This window comes from Cryptomeria japonica, chromosome 9, assembly GCF_030272615.1.
Source record: "Cryptomeria japonica chromosome 9, Sugi_1.0, whole genome shotgun sequence".
In the NCBI taxonomy this organism is placed as follows: Eukaryota; Viridiplantae; Streptophyta; class Pinopsida; order Cupressales; family Cupressaceae; genus Cryptomeria; species Cryptomeria japonica.
In genome coordinates, this window is record NC_081413.1 from 20,108,018 (window position 1) to 20,128,292 (window position 20,275).

Genomic DNA, 20,275 nt, shown 5'->3' on the forward strand with positions numbered 1-20,275 from the left:
ACTACAAAATGTCAAACTATATAATGTCCATTGTCTGTCATACGGAGCACGTGCCTCTGTCACTGGGTGCTTCCTTTGTCCTCCTCATCCCCGCAATGTCCCGCAAACGCGTCAAATTCATGAAATTCAACACATGGGTTTTCGAGATACATACCGCTGCTCCTGCGTCGTCCGATCGTCTGAATGTGCATACATGTTCTCCGAGGTGATCTGCCCTTGGAATGTTCGCCATCTCTCTGCAAGTGTTCTTGTCCAGAGCAACAAATTCTCCTCTTTGGCTAGTCAAAATGAGTCATTTTCACCCTCTTGGTCCCATTTATAGCTCTTTGTCATTGCATAGATGGACGTGCGTCTTCTCCATCTTATGTTGGTCGCGGTCTTGTGCACATTAAATTGCTTGTCTGTCATGCATCCGATCTCCGATTGTCAGTCTGTTCGATCCTATCATTTTTATCGATCAATTGCCCTCTTTTCCGCATGTTTTCGGCCAATTCCTCGAGGGGGCATGCATATGTCATTATTATTGTCTGGGGAATTTTCATTATCATTCTTTGAAACAACGCTTAAAATCGCATTGTCTCAAAGAGGGGCAAAATGTAGACACCCAAAAATGGTCAACGCTTGCAAGGTCATACTTTAACATTTGCGCATTGCCTCATTTTAGGTTTTTGCGTCGCATTAACATTTCTCCTATGTCACGCACTTGGTCTTTATCATTTGCGAACATCGAGTCATTCTTCTACATTCTTCAATCATCTCGTCCTCAAATTCGGTCTTGTCGACAACATTATCCAATCATGATTTTGATCGAACTTATCTTGTTGCATCAATGTGCGTGCTAATTTGTCATCATTTTGGACATCATCAATCCTAATTAGGGTTTTGTCCTCTTTTCAATCTTGTCATCTTGCAATCCATTTTATTGCCGATCCTTGTCCTCTTGTCGATGTTGTCATTTTGCGATCATTTCGCTATCAATCATTATCTGTCTCAATTGTGTCAATTTGGATCAAATCATGTCAATTGGCGTATTTCTCAATCAAATCATTTATCGCATTGGTCATTTATCAATTCAAAGTCATGACATTAATTATCTTTAATCAAGACCTAATTGTCATTTTCGCATTTCTAATTCGTCTTCTAGGGTTTTATGATTTAATCATTTAACCTAATGTGTCATTTCTTCCTCTAGGATTACTAAATTATTTATTAATCCTAAGTTTTCTCATTACAATTAAATATTCATTTAATTGGCTAATTATTCCTCTTTGTGAGTGAATTAATTAATAAATGAAAAATTATTGATTAATTCACTAAATTCCTAATTTTCATCAATTTTCTAATTCTTAATTTTCATCAATTTCAATTTCCTATTTTCTTAATTTCTAATTCCTTTTCCCTCCTATTTCATCTCCTAATTCTATGGGAGTGACATTTCAATTTGTCATAAATTGTCATAATTGACAATCAATCAATTTTGACATAGAATGTGTCATAATTTGTCATCAAATTGCCAATCAATTAAATTGTGCATGGAAAGTGCATAATTTGTCATAATTGACATATTGATTTGCAATTTCCATTTGAATTGCATCATGCCAATTTTGTCATTTATCCAATTTCTCTATAAATTGGATAATTTTCGTCAATCAATACCCCTTGAATCTTGATGCTTCATGAATCTCGAATTTTTACCGAACTTTCGTTTCTAGTACTCTTGAGCCTTTTTGCTTTCAATTGTGTGAGCACTTGTAGGTGAGATCCACAAAACTATTGAAGAGGAAAGAACAACAATGGAGCCGCATGGAAGGAGTATTCAATCTTGAATCTGGTTTTGCATAATGTTTTCTTTTGAATGCTTCATTTTCATACCTCTATTGAATGAGCTTGAGGATTAGGTTCATTTCAATGAGTATTTCTTTGATTGAGCTATCATGTTTAACGTTTTGATTGATCTACTTATCTTGTGATGATTCCTAATTTCTACGCTACATTAACTAAAGATAAGACTAAATTAGAAATTTCTATTGTCTTCTTTTATTACCATTCACCAACAATTGTTGTCATTATCTAACACATAAGAGCCAATACTCAAACTTTCAGAAGTTTTGCATTTGTTCATTCACCAACGCTTTATGTTTTGCCAATTGCACTTGTCCGAAAGTTTGTAAAGCCTTTTCTATAAATTAATTTCTTTGATTGTATAACCCGTGATTACAAATCGTGCATGTTGTTTATGCCTTACTAAAAATTGTAATTCTCACCAATAGCCCAGCCCTTAGCAGATGGTAAAACTCATACAGAAAAGGCCCCTCCTTGTGCAGAGAAAGAACACAGTGAGCAGCCACTTCTAGAACTTGTACAAGCTCTAAATCATATCCCCTTCAAATCAAAGCTTTGTTCATTGCTTCTTGAACATTAAGCTTTCATGTCTATTTTTAACTTCAACAGGTTTCTGTCTAGTAACCAACTCTAGAAGAACAACCCCAAAATTAAAGACATCCCCCTTCAAAGTGGCAACCAAGACGCGCATGTACTCTAGTGCTACAGAACCCAAATCGCCAAAATCACCAGTGACAAATGTGCTAAGATGGGTTCTACAGGATTCACCAACCGAGCAAGCCTGAAGTCTCTTATCCTCAGTTGATAATCTTAATTCAATAATGTACATTGCGATGAATAACCCTTGGATTGCAGCCATAGTGAAGCCAAGCCAATCCCGTAGCTACACCGATTGCTATTTTTAACTTTTTGGGCCAATCTACTATTACCATCTGACTCAACAAAATGAATTTTTTCGTACAAGGTTCCATTAGGCATGTGCATGTAAAAGCTTCTCTCCTTTTGCAACTCAGTAGCCAAGAAGTGGAACCAAAGTTCGGTGGCGAATTTGCCCTAGAGTAATCATTTCAGACTCGAATTTCTTTATCAGTCTGTGCAAATGGTTGCAACGTTTTGATTGCTAATAAAGAACCATCGGGCATTCTGTTCGGCTTTCGTTCCATATAAAAGCTTGTTGAATGGTGTAGTCAATGAGGTGATACATAGCACAACTGGCAACATTAAATGACATTTACTAGCATCTGTTATCGACATACTTGAAAATTGTATTTATCTGATGGCTAAACAAGCGAATTGAAAACGGTTTTTCAGCAGTAAAAAATGATTATCAAGCGTGAGACAACTTTCCGGTCAAAGTAACCTATCGGCTTACTATATTTAGAGGTTACAAGCTTTTAGAATATTCTACTACATATTTCCCTTTAAGTTAAGAGGATTTACATCTTATTATAATTAACGATGATATTAGACTCTATCACCCATGGATGGATTGACAGTTTATTTGAAGAACATTTTATTTTATTGTAATTTATGTTCTTTCAATCCTATAATTGTTTCTTACAGCTATAAAGAATCAGTATTAAAGAGATTATTTGAAATTATTTACTATTAAGCACACCTAGATGATGTACATATAATCTGCTTGAAATTATTTACTATTCATAAAAATGGAAATGTCATCCAGGAACTGAGAAGACAAAGGATAAGACATGGCGAAAAAGCCATGAAAGGCAGCTTCGTAGAAGAGAAGCTCCACCTTCATCTTCTTCAAATGCTCCATATATTGCAGCTGTCGATCCCGAAGGTTATCCATCCCACCAATCACCACCAAACTTGGCGGCACCTGCACCGCTGAAATATCAGAAGAATTCAGACCCATCAAATTAGCAGCAGGATGGTCCCTGCTCGCTCCCGCTGGCAAAAATGCCCGCCAAAACCAGTCGCTATACTCCAATCTACTCATCAGCACATTCGTTAGGTTTATCTCTGAAACCGTTCTTTCTTCGCCGCCAAAAAAGGCCTAAATGAGCACGTGGCCCACAATTCTCAAAGGGTGCAGATCATCTATGTAACCTGCCACGCGGCATCCGACGTGGTGGACAATGTTTCCTTCCGCGCTATCTCCCATCAGAAAGCAACGCTACACGTCAGCGTAGCGAGGCAAGAAACTTCTACCAGCGTCGCTGTTAAGCCACGTCAGCGCTGCAAAGCAGTCGTAAGCGGCGGGGAACTTGTGCTCGGGTGCCAGCCTGTACTCCACCGACACCACCACAACCCGCCGTCGTTTGGCCAGCCGCCGGCAAAACACATCATACAATTGTTGGGCGGCGGACAAGACACAGAAGCCGCAGCCATGAAAATACACCACCACCGGCAGCACCTCCCTTTCATTGCCGTTTTCTGTTACTGGAACAAACAGACGGACCCAGACGCCGTTAACGTGGTCGATAACGGTGTCTTTGGTATATACTCCACGTTTGGGCAAAATGTCGGCGGGCATAGAGGGCATGAGGCACCATAGAAGCCACGCTGCCAGACGCCTGTTAACAGTGCCGTCGCTTTTCAGTACTAAAGAGGTGCCTGACTTTAAAGCCCAGCACAGCCATCGTACGCGGAGAGGAAGGCAGCTTCTAATTTCATCAAGTTGCCTGTTCGTAAGGAGCCTCGCATTCTTTGCATTTCCCTCCATTGACAACTTTTCACTGTGAATCAAGAGTGAATGGTCGTTTTAAAGCCTGATGAGAACAGGGACCTTTTAATTGCCCGGCAATTTGTAGGTGAAGTCATAAAAAAATTAAATGAACTTAAATTAGAGCCACACAGTGCTGTTGGCAGTGATAAGTGGCATAGCGGGCCCATGAGGTCAAGTTCAGGAGAGTCCATTTCGAGATGCACCTTTCTATACCTAACTCAATTAAAAGGCATTTGGTTAAATGACAGAGTCTATCTAGTAGGCATTTAGATGGTGATGGTGTTGATTTCAAATCTTCTACAATGTAAAAAAAATCTACTCTTTTTTATAGTGATTTAATTTTCATCCTTAATAATTGTGGATGGTGATGGTGCTGAATTCAAATCTTCTACAATATAGAAAAACCTACTCTTTTCTATACTGATTTAATTCTCATCCTGAAGAATTGTGGGCTTTTGTCCTCTAATTTAAGGTCTAAAAGGTTTTGTCCTCAAATTTAGTGGCATAGTGGGTCCATGAGGTAAAATTCAGGAGAGTCCATTTCTAGAAGAACCTTTTTATACCTAACTCAAGTAAAAGCCATTTGGCAGAGTCTATCTAGTAGGCATCTAGATGGTGATGGTGATGGTGATGGTGGACTTCAAATCTTCTACAATGCAAAAAAATCTACTCTCTTTTATAGTGATTTAATTCTCATCCTTAAGAATGATGGTGTTGAATTCAAATCTTCTACGATGCAAAAAAATCTACTCTTTTCTATAGTGATTTAATTCTCATTCTTAAGAATTGTGGGCTTTCGTCCTCCAATTTTTGATCTAGAAGGTTTTGTCCTCAAGTTGGTTGAACTATAATTATAACTCCACAAGAATTAATAATCATATATAAAATGAAGTTTAAATTATGCCTATTCTCTATGCTTATGGTTTATTTAATCTATTTCTTAACCTTTGTTTGGATAAAACAAAGTTCGAAGAGGGGACATTGCCATTCACCCTTGCCAAAATTTGTTGTTCTCAATCAATCACAAACTAGAATGTTTCTAGAGTTATTAGGATCCCAAATTGTCCTTGTAGATTTATAATTCTCAATACTCAATTATCCTTGTGATGTAGTTAGCTTCTATTATTATTCCATGACAAGTTTAGGATTTAGTGATGGTTCTCCAACTATCTTAGTTTTTCTTACTTTGTACTTCAATGTTGTCCCTAAAGATTTTGTTAATATACTTGCCTCAAACTATTTACCAGGATAGTCCTTCAATGCCCTAATAAGATTATTGCCATTTGCATGTAGTACCCACATTACCCAAACCCTATTATTTTTTCTTAAAATACCTTGACCTACTCATATTACCTTAGCCAAAATACTTGTTAATGCTTCACGATATTAGAGACTAGTAAGTACAATTTGCCAATCCAAGTAATTGATCACTATACATGTTATTTGGCCACCATGAGGTGAAAATTCATTGGAACTATATTAATGTTTCCTCTTTCAAAGAAAAGAGTTACAACCTTTACAATTGATGCCCACTCACTAATGAATTATTTAGAACTTGTGTCGAAGACAAATTTTTCCTAGTAGATTGAATTTCTTTAAACATTCCTCAATCTCTGATCGATTAAATCATCCCAATGAGGTGTTTTCTTGAAAATGGCTTTGAAGTAACACTCTCATTGGTTTTCTTTATCTATGTTTTGGTCATACATGACTATATGAAGTATAATTGTGCTCTTGTGAGAAAAATCCGCATAGCTTATGTCATTCATAAAATGGTAGGAGTGTAATTGTCTCCTTCCAACATTGATATATCTATGGATTCTCTATTTCATTTATTAGCACAAGCATGATAAGTAGATAGTTGCATACACAAATAATTATGTTGTATTGTTTAAAACTATTAATAGGAGCAAGATGAAGTTGTTTGTTTATTGTAGTGCAAATAGCTTGGGCCCCCAAGATCTCTTAGTGTCAATATACGTGTAATTTCAACCCCATATATTGGCTAATTATGAAAATATCAATATGAAGTATCATGATCATTTTATTTATATTAGCCTAATCAATCCTATAGGTAAATTTGGATCATCTATTGGTTGGACCTTCTATGAAAGAATACATATGTTTCTTTTTGTTAATGCTTCTCTCCCTCCCCATTGATCCAAAATGGAAAACATCTAGGCACATTATAGTTTTGTACTATGGATGGTATTGGTTTCCTTGGAATAGTGGTGAAGATAATATCCTCGCCATTTTTAATGATGATAAAAAAATATTCACATTGCAATAGATTCCTTTCATAGATTAGTGATAGGAGCATGTTATTATTATAATCCCATAAATTGGTTGTAAAATGATGTATGAACTTATGTGCTCTAATGTTAATTTTGTAGGATGTTGCTATTTTGGGAGAAAAGGTTCCAACAAATGAATATCACAATAAGATGGAAAAATTTGTAACATTGTAATTTCTCATACAAGCAAAGGATCCTTCACGAGTTACTCTTTTGTTACAAAATTATGTTATCGTGTCATTATCTATAACATGGTTTTCTTGGAGGTATTTTTATGAAACAATCTATGCTTTATCAAATGCAATTATTATAAAATTTCTACTCATTCATATACCTAACATTATGTCTGTCTTTCAATTATCATTGAAAAACACTTATATTAGAAAAAAACTTATCTATTCACTTCAAAATATTTAGGTATTGAAAAGAACAAAAAGAATTGACCTAATCAAATTGAATAATATCATATAGTACCATAATCTTTGAAACTCTAGTACATATTCAAAAAGATCTTAAGAAATGAAAACAAACTCTTGATTATCATTGTTGATATCCAAAGTGATAGTCGAACATTAGATCCTCTACCATGATGAATTGTATCGTCCCCTAAATGCTAAGATCCCACTTCTTTATAAATAGCCAATTTTTCCTTGAGTAGGAGGCTCTAGGTATCGTTCACTTCAAGTCATATCTTTCACCTTTTTCATTTTGAGAGTACTTTCATATTTTGAATTGCATAGGTAAGCATGATTAGAATGTATACCTTTACATGAACTGAAAATACATAGTGAAAAGTTTTGTTACTACCAAGTTCCCTAAGTACGGTGTGAAATGCATTTCATTCCACACAAACTTTCTCAGTTTCGCCGAATTTGGAACATACATTCAACCCTTATACCTTAAAAGACCATATGGCTCAAAGTAGAACCCACCATACCTCAATTCTTGAGTAATAGTCAAGAGAGCTTCCTTTACTTGAGTAATAGTCAAGAGAGCTTCCTTTACATGCTTGTAATACTCATTTTCTTTTGACTATTGCCAGACCTGTTTTAAAATCGGAATGAACGCAAACTATTGATGAGACGAGCATTTAGATTAGGATCAGAGAATAACATAATAGTTTTTTTTAAATTAAGCAAATTACAAATACAAATTTCGTACCTAAATCGGTAAAGAGACTTATTCAATATCATAGTACAATGTTCTCCCATTCAATTAGCAAATGTTTCATTCTCCAACAAAGCCCTATAATCTATCCATAAAATTGGAGATGTCATCCAAGAACTGAGAAGACAAAGGATAGGGCATCGTAAAAAAGCCATGAAAGGCAGTTTCGTAGAAGAGAAGCTCCACCTCTTTCGTCATCTTCATCAAGTGCTCCATGTATTGCAGCTGTTGATCGCGAAGGTTATCCATCCCGCCAATCACCACCAAACTTGGCGGCACCTGCACCGCTAAAATATCCGGAGAACTCAGACCCATCACATTAGCAGCAGGATGGTCCCTGCTCGCTCCCGCTGGCAAAAATGCCCGCCAAAACCAGTCACTATACTCTAATTTACTTATCGGCACATTCGTTAGATTCATCTCTGAAATAGTTCTTTCTTCACAGCCAAAAAAGGGCTGAATGAGCACGTGGCCCACAATTCTCAAAGGGCGCCAATCGTCCATGTTATCTGCCACGCGGCATCCGACGTGGTGGACAATGTTTCCTCCCGCGCTATCTCCCATCAGAAAACAACGCGACACGTCAGCGTTGCGAGGCAAGAAACTTCGACCATCGTTGCTCTTAAGCCACGTCAGCGTCGCAAAGCCGTCGTTGTAAGCAGCGGGACACTTGTGCTCGGGTGCCAGCCTGTACTCCACCGACATCACCACCACCCGGCGGCGTTTGGCCAGCCGCCGGCAAAACTCATCATACAACTGTTGGGCGGCGGACAACATACAGAACCCGCCGCCATGAAAATACACCACCACCGGCAGCACCTCTCTTTCATTGCCGTTTTCTTGTACTGGAACGAACAAACGGACCCAGACACCGTTAACGTGGTCTACGACGGTGTCTTTTGTATATACTCCACGTTTGGGCTTCTCATTGGCGGGCACAGAGGGCATGAGGCACCAAAGAAGCCACGCCGCCAGACGCCTGTTAACGGTGCCGTCGCTTCTCAGCACTAAAAAGGTGCCTGTTTTTAAAGCCCAGCACAGCCATCGTACGCGGAGAGGAAGGCGGCTCCTTTGTTTATCCAGTTGGCTGTTCGTAAGAAGCCTCACATTCTTCGCATTCCCCTCCATTGATAACTTTTCATTCTGAATCAAGAGTGAATGATGGTTTTAAAGCCTGATGAGAGACTTAATTGCACGGCAAGTTATTGGTGAAGTCATTAAAAAACTAGATGAACTCAAATTAAAGCCGCACAATGCGTTGGCATTGACGAGTGGCATTGCGGACACATGAGGAAAAGTTCAGGAGAGTCCATTTCTAGTGAGCCTTTATATACCTAACTCAATTAAATGACAAGTTCAGTTAATTCCAGGACCAGTTCATGTAAAAAGACATTTAGATAGATGGTGTCTAGTTTAAATTTTTTATAAAAAAAAAAAAATTAAATTAAGAATGAATGTACTTTCAACAGCTTTCTTTTATAGTGATTTAATTCTCAATAAAATATTTATTTTGTGGGGTCATTAATGCTATCTAATATTTGATCTTAAAGAGTCACAATTTACTATTGATTGTAAAATATATCGTAATTCAAACTTAGATTTGCACAATGGTGATCTCACATTGCGATCATACACAATGGTTGAATATCATATATAATAATCATATATAAAATGAAGTGCTTCATCTCACTTAAATATCTTTTTCCTCCAAGCCTTCACATACCACTCGATACTATTAAAAATATAATTTAAATATAAATTATTTTATCTATTGCTTAACCTTTATTTGGACAATGTTTAAATTCAAAGAGGGGACATTATCATCCACCCTTGCCAAAATTTCTCGTTCTCAATCAATCACAAACTAGGATGTCTTGGAGGTATTTTATAAAACAATATATGCTTTTCTCAATCCAATTATTATAAAATTTATACCCATACAAATACCTGGCATTATGTATATCATTCAACTATAATTGGGAAACACTTATATTAGCAAAAGCATATGTCTTCGCCTCAAAGTATTTAGACCTTGAAAAAAAACATAAAAAAATTAACATAATCAAATTGAATGATATCATATAGTACCACAATCTTCTACCCTCTCATTAAATATTCAAAAAAGATCTTAGGTTTCAAAGGAGTGCAAACTCTTTATTATCATTGTTGACATCCACTTAGATGATAGTAGAGTTTTGGATCCTCTACCCTAATGAATTATAATGGTCGCCTAAATACTAAGATCCTTCAAAAGTATTCTTAGACGCCATGTTAACCTAGCATAAGTATTTAAGTGATAAGAGTGACATAAAAACCATGAGATCAACATAGCCAAGATTTCAATATTTAGGCATAACATAGATCTACAATACAATTATAGTAATATCTAAATATAAAAGCACAATACAAGGATATGTCAAGATATAGTCAAAATCTAGTTTTGAAAGTGTAATTAGAAGATAACACACATTCAAAACTTCAACTCTATTTGAAGAAACTAAACAAATTAAATTTTTTGAAGTGCTCAAATTTCTCATGAAAAAATTATAAGACATGATGTGCATGCACTTTGAGCATTATGAAATATAATTGAAGTTCTTAGAAATGAATGCGCACCTTACATAATTAGAAAATTGAGTTGCTTTAGTGAAATCATAAGCAAATTACTAACCCTTATTATACTTATGATTACTTTTATTATACTTGTCTTAACTCATCACTACTACACAAGAGGGGTATTTAAGACATTAATTTAAGACAAAAGATTACTTTTGTCTTAAATATAATTTTTTTTGTTTAATTACTTTTATTATTATTTAATTGTCTAAAATTAAGACAATAGGGAAAACACGTTTCTAAAACTATATTGTTTCCCTCCAGTCTTTTATTTTCTTCTATCACTAAGCTCAACATGTCAATGCTTCTCCGACGGCAGCGGCTTCATGCGAGGCGTTCACAGTGTTCATGATCAATGGCGGGATCGCGGGAAGGAATGGAGGGGTTTTATTTAACCTACACAATCCTCCCATATTTTCCCATCCAGCTAGCAGAGGCAAGAGCTACAGGGGAAGTAGGAGCACCGGGAGCAGAGGCAACAAACCAAGCGTTTATTCAGAACCTCAAGATTTTGAAGCATCCGTTGATTCAGAACCTCCAACTGATGTCATTTCATGTACTGGTTTTCCAGCTCCAGATCGAGGGGTTTAGAGATCTTCAACAGTTTTCGATGTCATAGCCGGCCCAAGGGTTGAATCAGGTAAGTTCTTGCTTGAAATTTCCTAAAACATTTGCAACATATCCATTTTGTGCAGTCCTTGCAATCATTTCATTTTTTCCCTTAACATCTCTTCGAGATATTCTATCAAACGGTTCAGGTGCGTTGCTTATGATTCCACATTTGCATGTGCATCTGCTAGAACATTTCCAACTTTAATATCTGCCAAAAACCCATTTTCTGCAACTCTTGCTATCATAAGCTTCAACCATGAAGCATGGATTCATCCTCCGCTACCATTGCCCTGTCCGAGCCCAAGCTCTGTGGGTTAGTATATTCAAATACATTACATTTCTGGGGAACCCAAATACGCATCCTTAATTTGTAATTTATTACCTTTTAAGAAGATCAATGGGTAAGCCCTCATCGTCAAATCTCTGGTTTTTGTAAACTATAGCAGATATTTCCATGGAATACTTGTGTGGAAACACTGTACTTTTAGTTAATCCTCCCGCATTTATGAGAATATGGTGACCCATAGGATTGATGTTCATTGTATCATAAAAATGAGGGGCTTAGCAACTTATTAGGGGATGCAGGGCGCTCAGATTTCTCTTTCTGGCGATTACAAATGGTTCTGTGACTGCGTGTGTCCTCAGCCTGAAAACCCAAAACAAGAGCCAAGTCATGATTGAATGACATTCTTACTTCGAGCGAGACCAACCCAGTAGCTGGAAGTTCTCCCGCTGAGTCCAACAGAGCCCTATGAGGTGGGTGGGAGGAAGAGGGGGTGTAATGTCCCCTTCTCTAATGACTTATAGAAATAGGGGAGAATTAGCTTCTTTACTCAAAAGTCTCAAACAATGCTTAAATAATGATTATAAAGGTTTACTGTAAAATTGTCATTGCTAGTCTGATAGGGTAATTAAATCTACGTAAGGTGGTCTTGACAAATATATAATCCTTTTCTGCGACTTATAATCTACTTGGATGCTGCTGACCCCGATCTAACTTGAAAGAATATGCTATGAGAGATCCTTTCTAGGCTAATGCAAAAAATTAGTTCTAGGCTAATGCACAAAATTAATTCTGTGTGGAAGCTGCTAAAAGAGCAATGAAAATAAATACATTACCAAAGATCTCAATTGTATTTTTGTGTAGTATTTGGATGTAATTTCTGAGTTTGGTGCATATCAATGAAGTTACCTATTAGGGATATTCTGAAAAGGTTTTCTATTATTGATGCCTAATGATTGTACTTAAAGGAAGTAGAGGTGTGGAATGTGCTTCCTACACTAAGCTATGAAAGGAGGTATCATGCACCTTGGAGTCATGTTCTCTTTAAAAACAAGTAAGACTCGAGTTATAAGTTTTTCTCTTATTGTTGATAGTTCATGGTATATTCAGGGAAATAGCAGCACATCATCATCTGAATATTTAGATGAATGAGCAGCAAGACCTTCTCCAAGGATAGATGAATACTTCAATGAAATGATATACCGGCATACTGAACACACTTCCTTACTCATGAACTGGCAAACCACACCCAAATGACTCAAACTGAACCAAAACAATCTCAAATGATAATATATTTTAAAAAACTCAGAATTTCTGTTTTCAAAACAACTGTAGCATGTAGGTACAGTAGGGTACAATCCTTTATTATTGAGAATACTCACCAAAGTCTACCTTGTTTTGGGTTTGCATCAACAAATATCCCTTAGATGCCTAAGGACAAGGTATTTTGAGCACTCAAATAGGGGTGCTTCAGCTCCACATTCCCACACCCCCTTCTCATGTGGTATGGCCGCCTCTAGGGTGTACAACCTTCTCAAATCTCCATAATTCTTTCTCAATAAGGCACGACTTACAGTCATATATGCTAGTAATAACAGAAATAACAAGTTAAACTAATACCCACGCCCAAAAATGAATCATTGACATGTTAAACTATGAAGTATCTTTCTTTGATCTTCACAGATTTCTTGTGCAATGTGGAAGAAAAGCCATACAAATCTTTGACTACCATCCCATGCAACTCACCATGTATTCTTCTTTGATCATTCAATACTGTATTGTTGCGTTCTTCTCACTGATTTTTGAGGAACCTTGTGGGACTGTTAATAACTGCATACCATGGCATTTGCTTTGTGTGTTTGACTTTTGATTTACTGTGTCCACTTTGATGTCAGAACACTTTTAACCCCTGGCAATGTTACTGTTCTTTAGAACTTTATACTGCCTTTTCCTCTATTTTTGAGTGTTGTAATGGGATCCTGCAAACACTACAATTTTCAAATCACTGCTCTTAGGCCTATTAATATGAATCTCGAAAACATTTCTTATATCTCTTTTAGGTTATAGTGTGATTGCCTACTTTTGATAGGTATTTTCTGATTATAGTGTTGTGGTTGTCCTTAAGCTGAGCTTTACTGCACATGATTGTCATTTTTGTGTCATGACAGGGAATCTAAATGAATGTACTAATATATTTCTTGCATCATTACATGACTCATAAAAATACTCCCCTTATCACTACTATTTGGATTTGAATTACTTCGTTGGCTCCTATTGAGTTGCTATTGTGACAGTCACCTTTACCTCTGCCTTCAAACTGAGATTTCTCAATGTATTTATACTGCTATCATTGGCTTTTTATTAAACTCTCTTTGGATCATTTTTCCTGAATCTTTAATTATGAGTGTTGTAAATCACAGTCTCTGTCTTTGGTTCATCTTGTAGGCTTCTACTGTATTGTCCTTTATTAATGCATTGACTGTTAAAACCTTTGCACTTGCTGTCATATTGTTGTGTACAAGCACTGAAGCATGACTATCCTATGTTTCTTGAAAGGTCTTCTTCACAGTGTTCACTTGCAAGTTGCTGAGAGAGATGTGCTACATGAAATGGTCAAGATAGTAAAGAAAAAGGTTTGGAAGAAAGCTTGTGTATAATATGCACATGTTTTGTTGGGTTGTAGCTCAAATGATTTATGGTTTCTGGGCTTAGTGCATATTTTCAGCAGTCCTTTATGTGGGTGTTAATTTTTTGTATTTTGCAACTGGATTTAAATGTTAGAGAAAAGATCTTGGTCCTGCTAGATACATGGCAGGAAGCTTTTGGGGGGCCAAATGGAAAATATCCACAATATTATTCTGCATACCACGAGTTACTGGTAAGAATAAAAAATAAAATGAACCTCAAGGAATTTCAACAAATCTCTCGGCTGAATATATTCGACTGAATCTGCCAATGGCGGGTTAACACATTTACCTTGATATGAATCCTCATTTTTGTCATCTAGATTTGTTTTCTAGCCCACATACTTTAAATGCCATATGGAAGTAGTGATATTGTAAAACTATTTTAGGGTTCAGATGCATTGCAACAGGGATGTTGGCATAATGTCATTAATTGTGTTAATGATCATGCATGATATCATGTATCAAGTTTTTATTTTGAAGTTTCATTTGTCATTTTAGAGTCTGTGGCTCTAGGGCGTAGAGTATGTAAACTTGAGAGCGAGTGCAACTCTCTTAATATTATATGATAATGTGGTATATCAAATTTTGAAAACTGTGAGCATGTGGCATTGAAGCTAACATCATTTTCATATTGTATTAGTGTGACTATGCATTATTTGCATTTAATATAGCTTTGAATATTTTTATACCTCTTTGAAATTTCCAACTTTGGCAGAATTTCCCCCTTCTAAACCTACTAAATGTTTTGAAGCTTTTTACTATGAAAACTGGTAGTGCAGGCTAACACAAGCAGTTTTGCTTGTGAACAGTCAGAGAATAACAAATGCCACAGTTATGAGATGCTTACATAAAGTGTTGTTAGGATATGTTGTACACTTTGCAAGTCCTTGTTATAAATTGACCTCTCATTAAATAAGGCGCTACTCTTGTGAGAAATCTCAAGATTTGTTGGATGACGCACTACATCACTTGGCATTTCAAAATTAGAGGAAACATTTGAGGGTTCATCTCTCCTATTTGATGATAGTCATGGAAAAACTATTGCCACATCATGTTAAAGTCTTTGAATCTTATTCAAAATTAATTTCCATTGGTTCCTATTTGTAAACTTCTTTTGTGATTGTACATGTACCTGATTGGTTTATCGCATCTTTATTATCCAAGGACTTAGCAACACATGGTCAATTATTAGAGACATTATAATACATTTAGATTCGACTTCTTACCAATTCATGGTATATTCAGGGAAATAGCAGCACATCATCACCTGAATATTTAGATGAGTGAGCAGCAAGACCTTCTCCAAGGACAGATGAATACTTCAATGAAATGATATACCAGCATACTGAACACACTTCCTTACTCATGAACTGGCAAACCACACCCAAATGACTCAAACTGAACCAAAACAATCTCAAATGATAATATAATTAAAAATCTCAGAATTTTTGTTTTCAAAACAATTGTAGCATGTAGGTACAACATGGTACAATCCTTTATTATTGACAGTACTCATCAAAGTCTACCTTATTTTGGGTTTGCATCAACAAATATCCCTTAGATGCTTAAGGACAAGGTATTTTGAGCACTCAAATAGGGGTGATTCGGCTCCACATTCCCACACCCCCTTCTCATGTGGTATGGCCGCCTCTAGGGTGTACAACCTTCTCAAATCTCCATAATTCTTTCTCAATAAGGCACGACCTACAGTCATATATGCTAGTAATAACATAAATAACAGGTTAAACTAATACCCCCACCCAAAAATGAATCATTGACATGTTAAACTATGAAGTATCTTTCTTTGATCTTCACAGATTTCTTATGCAATGTGGAAGAAAACCCATATAAATATTTGATTACCATCCCATGCAATTCACCATGTATTCTTCTTTGATCATTCAATACTGTATTGTTGCATTCTTCTCACTGATTTTTGAGGAACCTTGTGGGACTGTTAATAACTACGTACCATGGCATTTACTTTGTGTGTTTGACTTTTGATTTACTGTGTCCACTTTGATGTCAGAATGCTTTTAACCCCTGGTAATGTTATTGTTATTGGACCCTTTTAGAATAATATGGAGATATTCTTTAACTGTACATTAATCTTGAAACAAAAAACTAACAAAGTAATTTGAAAATTGCAGAAGGGAACAACACCATTAGTAGAGAGAAAGCAAATATAAGGAAAGCAAATTGAACAAATCAAGCACTTTGCAAAGAAAGGTATGTTTATAGATGTTCAAAATGTTGTAATTTTATCTTTAGTAAATCATTATTATATCATTTTATGAGAGAATTTCATCTACTTGTTGATATTCACGTATCCTTCCTTGATATGATACTTGTCATAGAGAAATATTTATGGGGAATTATTTAATCCTTAATGACATCTAATCCTTGCTAGAATTTAATAAGTCAAAAAAAACTACTAAAAGAACTCTCTTATAAATTGAAAACGAAAATGAGTAGTAAGTAAGAACTTGAAAGCTTTTAGTTTTATACATAAATTCACATTGAAGATGATTGTGAAAATAGTCGAAGTGTAGTGTTGAGGACAAGGAAATTTGGACACATAAATTACCTCATATTGGGTTGCATAATCTTGGTATTTACTCTATATTTTGTTGCTCATTCTCTAATTAATTTAAATCCATGTATTTCAAGTTATTCTACCTTGGCAATTCTATTAGGGCTATTTTCTTGGTCTCCATACGAAATGGCAGACTAGGTATTTATGTTGTTATTTTTGGTACTTGCAATATTTTTGATATTTGAGATTGAACTTGAACTGGCATTCCTCGTGTGTAATGGCATTGTTAATATATTATTTGAGCTTTACTATCATCTTTTCAATATCCTTATATCACATTGTCTTAACTGTCTTTATGCTGCAACATTGTTGGCAAATGAAACCCTTGTCAAAATGAGATCATTGAATCTTGATGGTTCTGTTTGGACTGCTTTTTATGCTGATCAATACTTTGATTTTAGATTTTAATGACGAGTTCTTCAATTTCATCACGGTAATGATGAGTTCTTCAATTTCTATGTGATGCAAATCTTTGTGATGTTAGTCTTTTCATGCCCAAATGAACTATCTTTGAATCCATGCTGCTCATAACTTCTCATTATGGGACTGCTTGTGTTTTGAATAATTGACTATATCGTTTCTTTTGAGAATGTTGTGCCTTTTACTGTCTTAGGCCTCTTTTCTTACTGTGTTGACTTTGGTGGTGACCATCACCGTCAAATGGCTTCACATGAGAGAACCAAAAATCTACATATATATCTCATGGCATTCTTCCATGGATTATGACTGTGATTATGATTGTCTTTTTCTGTATTTTCAATTTTTTTAGAGTATACAAAACTTTTTCTAGTGGCCATGGGTGCTATATGCATATGTTCTGTAATCAATATTTTCTTATTTTTATGTCATTTTCTATTTTTTTAAGAATGTGGTCATGGATGCTACCAATTCTGCTACGGGGGATCCTCCGATCTTAAATGCTTTGATTGATATGTTAAAAAATGGACGAGGGCAACAAATTACTATGATGGTGCATGAGGTAAGCTTGAAATTTGTCTTTTGTATGCTAAATTATCTTATGTTCCCTATTATATTATGCTAATTTGTGTTTGTGAAATGCAGGCAATCTCGAAAGTAACTCCATCGAGCGTGAATCTTGTTGGCATGAAGGATCCAGCTGTGCCGTCCACTACATCTACTGTTATGCCAGACGTAAGATTCAATCATATGTTTGTGTGGGTTTGATTACGTTATTGTCACCTATTAAACCATCCTAATATTTATATTTGTGCCTCATAGGATATTTCAAGGGGTACTCCAACAAACACTAATGTTCCTGATGTGGGTTCAGTCAGAATTCTCCCACCAACAACCGAACAAGTTTCCTTGAGGAGTCTCATAGATTCACAATCAAGAATACTAAGGCTCCTACCAGATACTCCTGAAAATGTTCCAACCAGACAAGAAATACTTGTACAAATTCAGTTATGGGAAAGGGCATTGTTGGAGAGTGCAAGGCCTACCTCAGATGAACAGGTAAAATTAATTATAGATTTTTCATTTTCATAATTTAACAATTAATGATTTTTATTGTGTTTTATTTTCTTTAAACACTATGATTAGAACTTTATTATGATTGGTCATTAACCTTTACTCAATGGTTGTCCTCTTCATTTGTAGCATTGTAGATACTTTGGTCACTACAACTTAAGATGAACTGTCTCTATTACATGTAACATCCTCTAGATACTTCTTCCTAGGAATCAATCACAAAGATGGAATGAACATAATCAGAACTATGAATGCTTGTGCACCAATCCCAATCAAAACAAACAAAATCAAAACTACGGATATTGTCAAACAATCTTTCTCTTTATTGTTCGACCTTCATTCTTGTTGACTACTACAACTTGAACAGTGATGTATCCAAGAATGTCTTGGATCATCTTCATACTACTGGCTGCTTAGAAATAGTTTCATATTTTGGTTGGGTTTCTGACAATTTCACAATCTCACTGTAAATACAGGAAATAAATGACAAAGTGATTGATGCACCTATAGGAGCATCTACCTCAACCCCTAAGACTACAACAATATCCTCAGTGACTACAAAAGGAACGCAAGAAGTTACAATCTTGCTCACCTCAGAAGGAAATGTCTTGAAGGATGAAGTGGGGTTAAAAAATTTTCACTTTATTTTTTGTTGTGCAGAACAATTATTTGGAAATACCATTCAAATGGATTGGAGGAAGCAATCCAATGCTAAGAAAGAGGAACTCTTTAAAGATGTCATAACAGCATTTGGAAATCCAGGTTTTAATAAGGATATCATTCTTGATATTGCACGGAAATACATGCACTCTAAACGAGATAATTTAAGGTCGAAGCTGACAAAAGACTTGAGATATCCACGTCCAGCTTGGATTACAGACCAAGTGACATGGGATGAACTTATGAAAGATGCCAAATTTAAGAGGAAATCCCACAATAATCCAAACTATAGGACATCTACACAAGGAGGATCTAAAAGATGCCTTCGAGATACACCAAAAGCAACCCAAGCTAGGGTGTCAAGTATTGGATCCGATAAATTAGGATCTGGTGGGTATAATAGCATTCGTGGTGGTTTGGTGAGTGAATATTTTCATCTACTATATTTTCTATTTCATAAAAAGTCATTGAAAACTTCTGAGTTAATTGTATCTTATGATTCATTATACCTTATAAATTTGGTTATGTTTGTTAATGTAGGTTCACCAATTTCAAAAGGAAGCTTCAGAGGAGGACCTAAAATATGCTTTATTACATGGTTCCCAAGGCCTACGACAACATTTGGTAGATCGAGGGGAGATTTTAGTGAGTGGTCATGAATCTGAGGTAAGTTCTTTATAATATCATATGACTTGTGCAATAATTGAACTAGAGGTATTAAGTTATTTAAATAAGTTAAATTGTTTTGTGTATAGGAAGCCCAATAATCACACTCATCAGGTAGTGAGCATGAAGAGGAGGTAGAGGATCATGATGAATTGTTTGTTGCACACAATGATTCGATTGTCATTCCTGAAACTCGGCAGGAAACCATCTTTGAATTTCAACAAGTGAGAGACAACAATATGGAGGAGGGTGTTCAATGTGATGAACTATCCACACCCACAATCAGAAAGGTGCCTCGTAAAAGAGGACACAAAGCAAGAGGATGGATAGAAACAAGTGAACAAAAGACATGTTTGCTTCCTATCATTGTTCAGTTTTCATTGCTATTATAAACCTAATTTATATCATCATATTTTTTTAATTAATACGTGTGAATTTATTTACTCTCAAGCTCTTCCTTAAGAACATGTGGTGTTGGCTGTTTCTTAAATAATTATCAATTTTGATTAGGAAAATAGGTAACTGTACTTGGTTTACAAGTTGCTAAATTCCAGCAGCCTCACACTAATGATACCACATTGATAAATTATAACTTTCCGTACATAAGCGATGATAATAGAGATTAATCTATGATAAAAAACAGAGTAATTATCAATTCTATGACTGTCA

At 35.8% G+C, this 20,275-nt stretch overlaps 3 protein-coding genes across 8 annotated transcripts; 1 reads left to right on the forward strand and 2 right to left on the reverse strand.

Annotated features, from left to right (window-relative positions):
• Nucleotides 1-3,481: 3,481 nt before the first annotated feature.
• On the reverse strand, nucleotides 3,482-4,537 carry LOC131055517 (probable carboxylesterase 6). The gene has a single exon (XM_057989977.2). It carries the CDS (start codon nucleotides 4,529-4,531, stop codon nucleotides 3,983-3,985), a length of 549 nt encoding a protein of 182 aa, XP_057845960.1. The 5' UTR covers nucleotides 4,532-4,537; the 3' UTR covers nucleotides 3,482-3,982.
• Nucleotides 4,538-7,348: 2,811 nt separating this feature from the next.
• On the reverse strand, nucleotides 7,349-9,147 carry LOC131055520 (probable carboxylesterase 18). The gene is made up of 2 exons (XM_057989988.2): nucleotides 7,990-9,147; nucleotides 7,349-7,872 (listed from the first exon to the last, which is right to left on the reverse strand). The coding sequence occupies exon 1, from the start codon at nucleotides 9,121-9,123 to the stop codon at nucleotides 8,074-8,076; it is 1,050 nt and encodes a 349-aa protein (XP_057845971.1). The 5' UTR covers nucleotides 9,124-9,147; the 3' UTR covers nucleotides 7,349-7,872; nucleotides 7,990-8,073.
• A 1,729-nt stretch (nucleotides 9,148-10,876) lies between these two features.
• Nucleotides 10,877-20,049, forward strand: LOC131055519 (uncharacterized). Of its 6 annotated transcripts, XM_057989980.2 has the most exons (9): nucleotides 10,877-11,251; nucleotides 14,063-14,139; nucleotides 16,344-16,422; nucleotides 17,655-17,768; nucleotides 17,852-17,941; nucleotides 18,029-18,265; nucleotides 18,757-19,359; nucleotides 19,481-19,606; nucleotides 19,807-20,049. In XM_057989980.2, exons 4-9 carry the CDS (start codon nucleotides 17,664-17,666, stop codon nucleotides 19,996-19,998), a joined length of 1,353 nt encoding a protein of 450 aa, XP_057845963.1. In that variant the 5' UTR covers nucleotides 10,877-11,251; nucleotides 14,063-14,139; nucleotides 16,344-16,422; nucleotides 17,655-17,663; the 3' UTR covers nucleotides 19,999-20,049. The 6 variants fall into 6 exon arrangements, with proteins under 6 accessions (XP_057845963.1, XP_057845967.1, XP_057845962.1 ...); XM_057989984.2 differs by lacking the exon at nucleotides 17,655-17,768; XM_057989979.2 differs by lacking the exon at nucleotides 14,063-14,139.
• The last annotated feature ends 226 nt before the right edge of the window (nucleotides 20,050-20,275 follow it).

Coding starts and splice junctions, on each gene's coding strand:
- LOC131055517 (XM_057989977.2), bottom strand. CDS start 4,531: ATGGAGGGAAATGCAAAGAATGCGAGGCTCCTTACGAACAGGCAACTT.
- LOC131055520 (XM_057989988.2), bottom strand. CDS start 9,123: ATGGAGGGGAATGCGAAGAATGTGAGGCTTCTTACGAACAGCCAACTG.
- LOC131055519 (XM_057989980.2), top strand. CDS start 17,664: ATGGATGCTACCAATTCTGCTACGGGGGATCCTCCGATCTTAAATGCT. Junction 18,266..18,756: donor GGCCTACCTCAGATGAACAG/GTAAAATTAATT, acceptor CTGTAAATACAG/GAAATAAATGACAAAGTGAT. Junction 19,360..19,480: donor ATAGCATTCGTGGTGGTTTG/GTGAGTGAATAT, acceptor TTGTTAATGTAG/GTTCACCAATTTCAAAAGGA.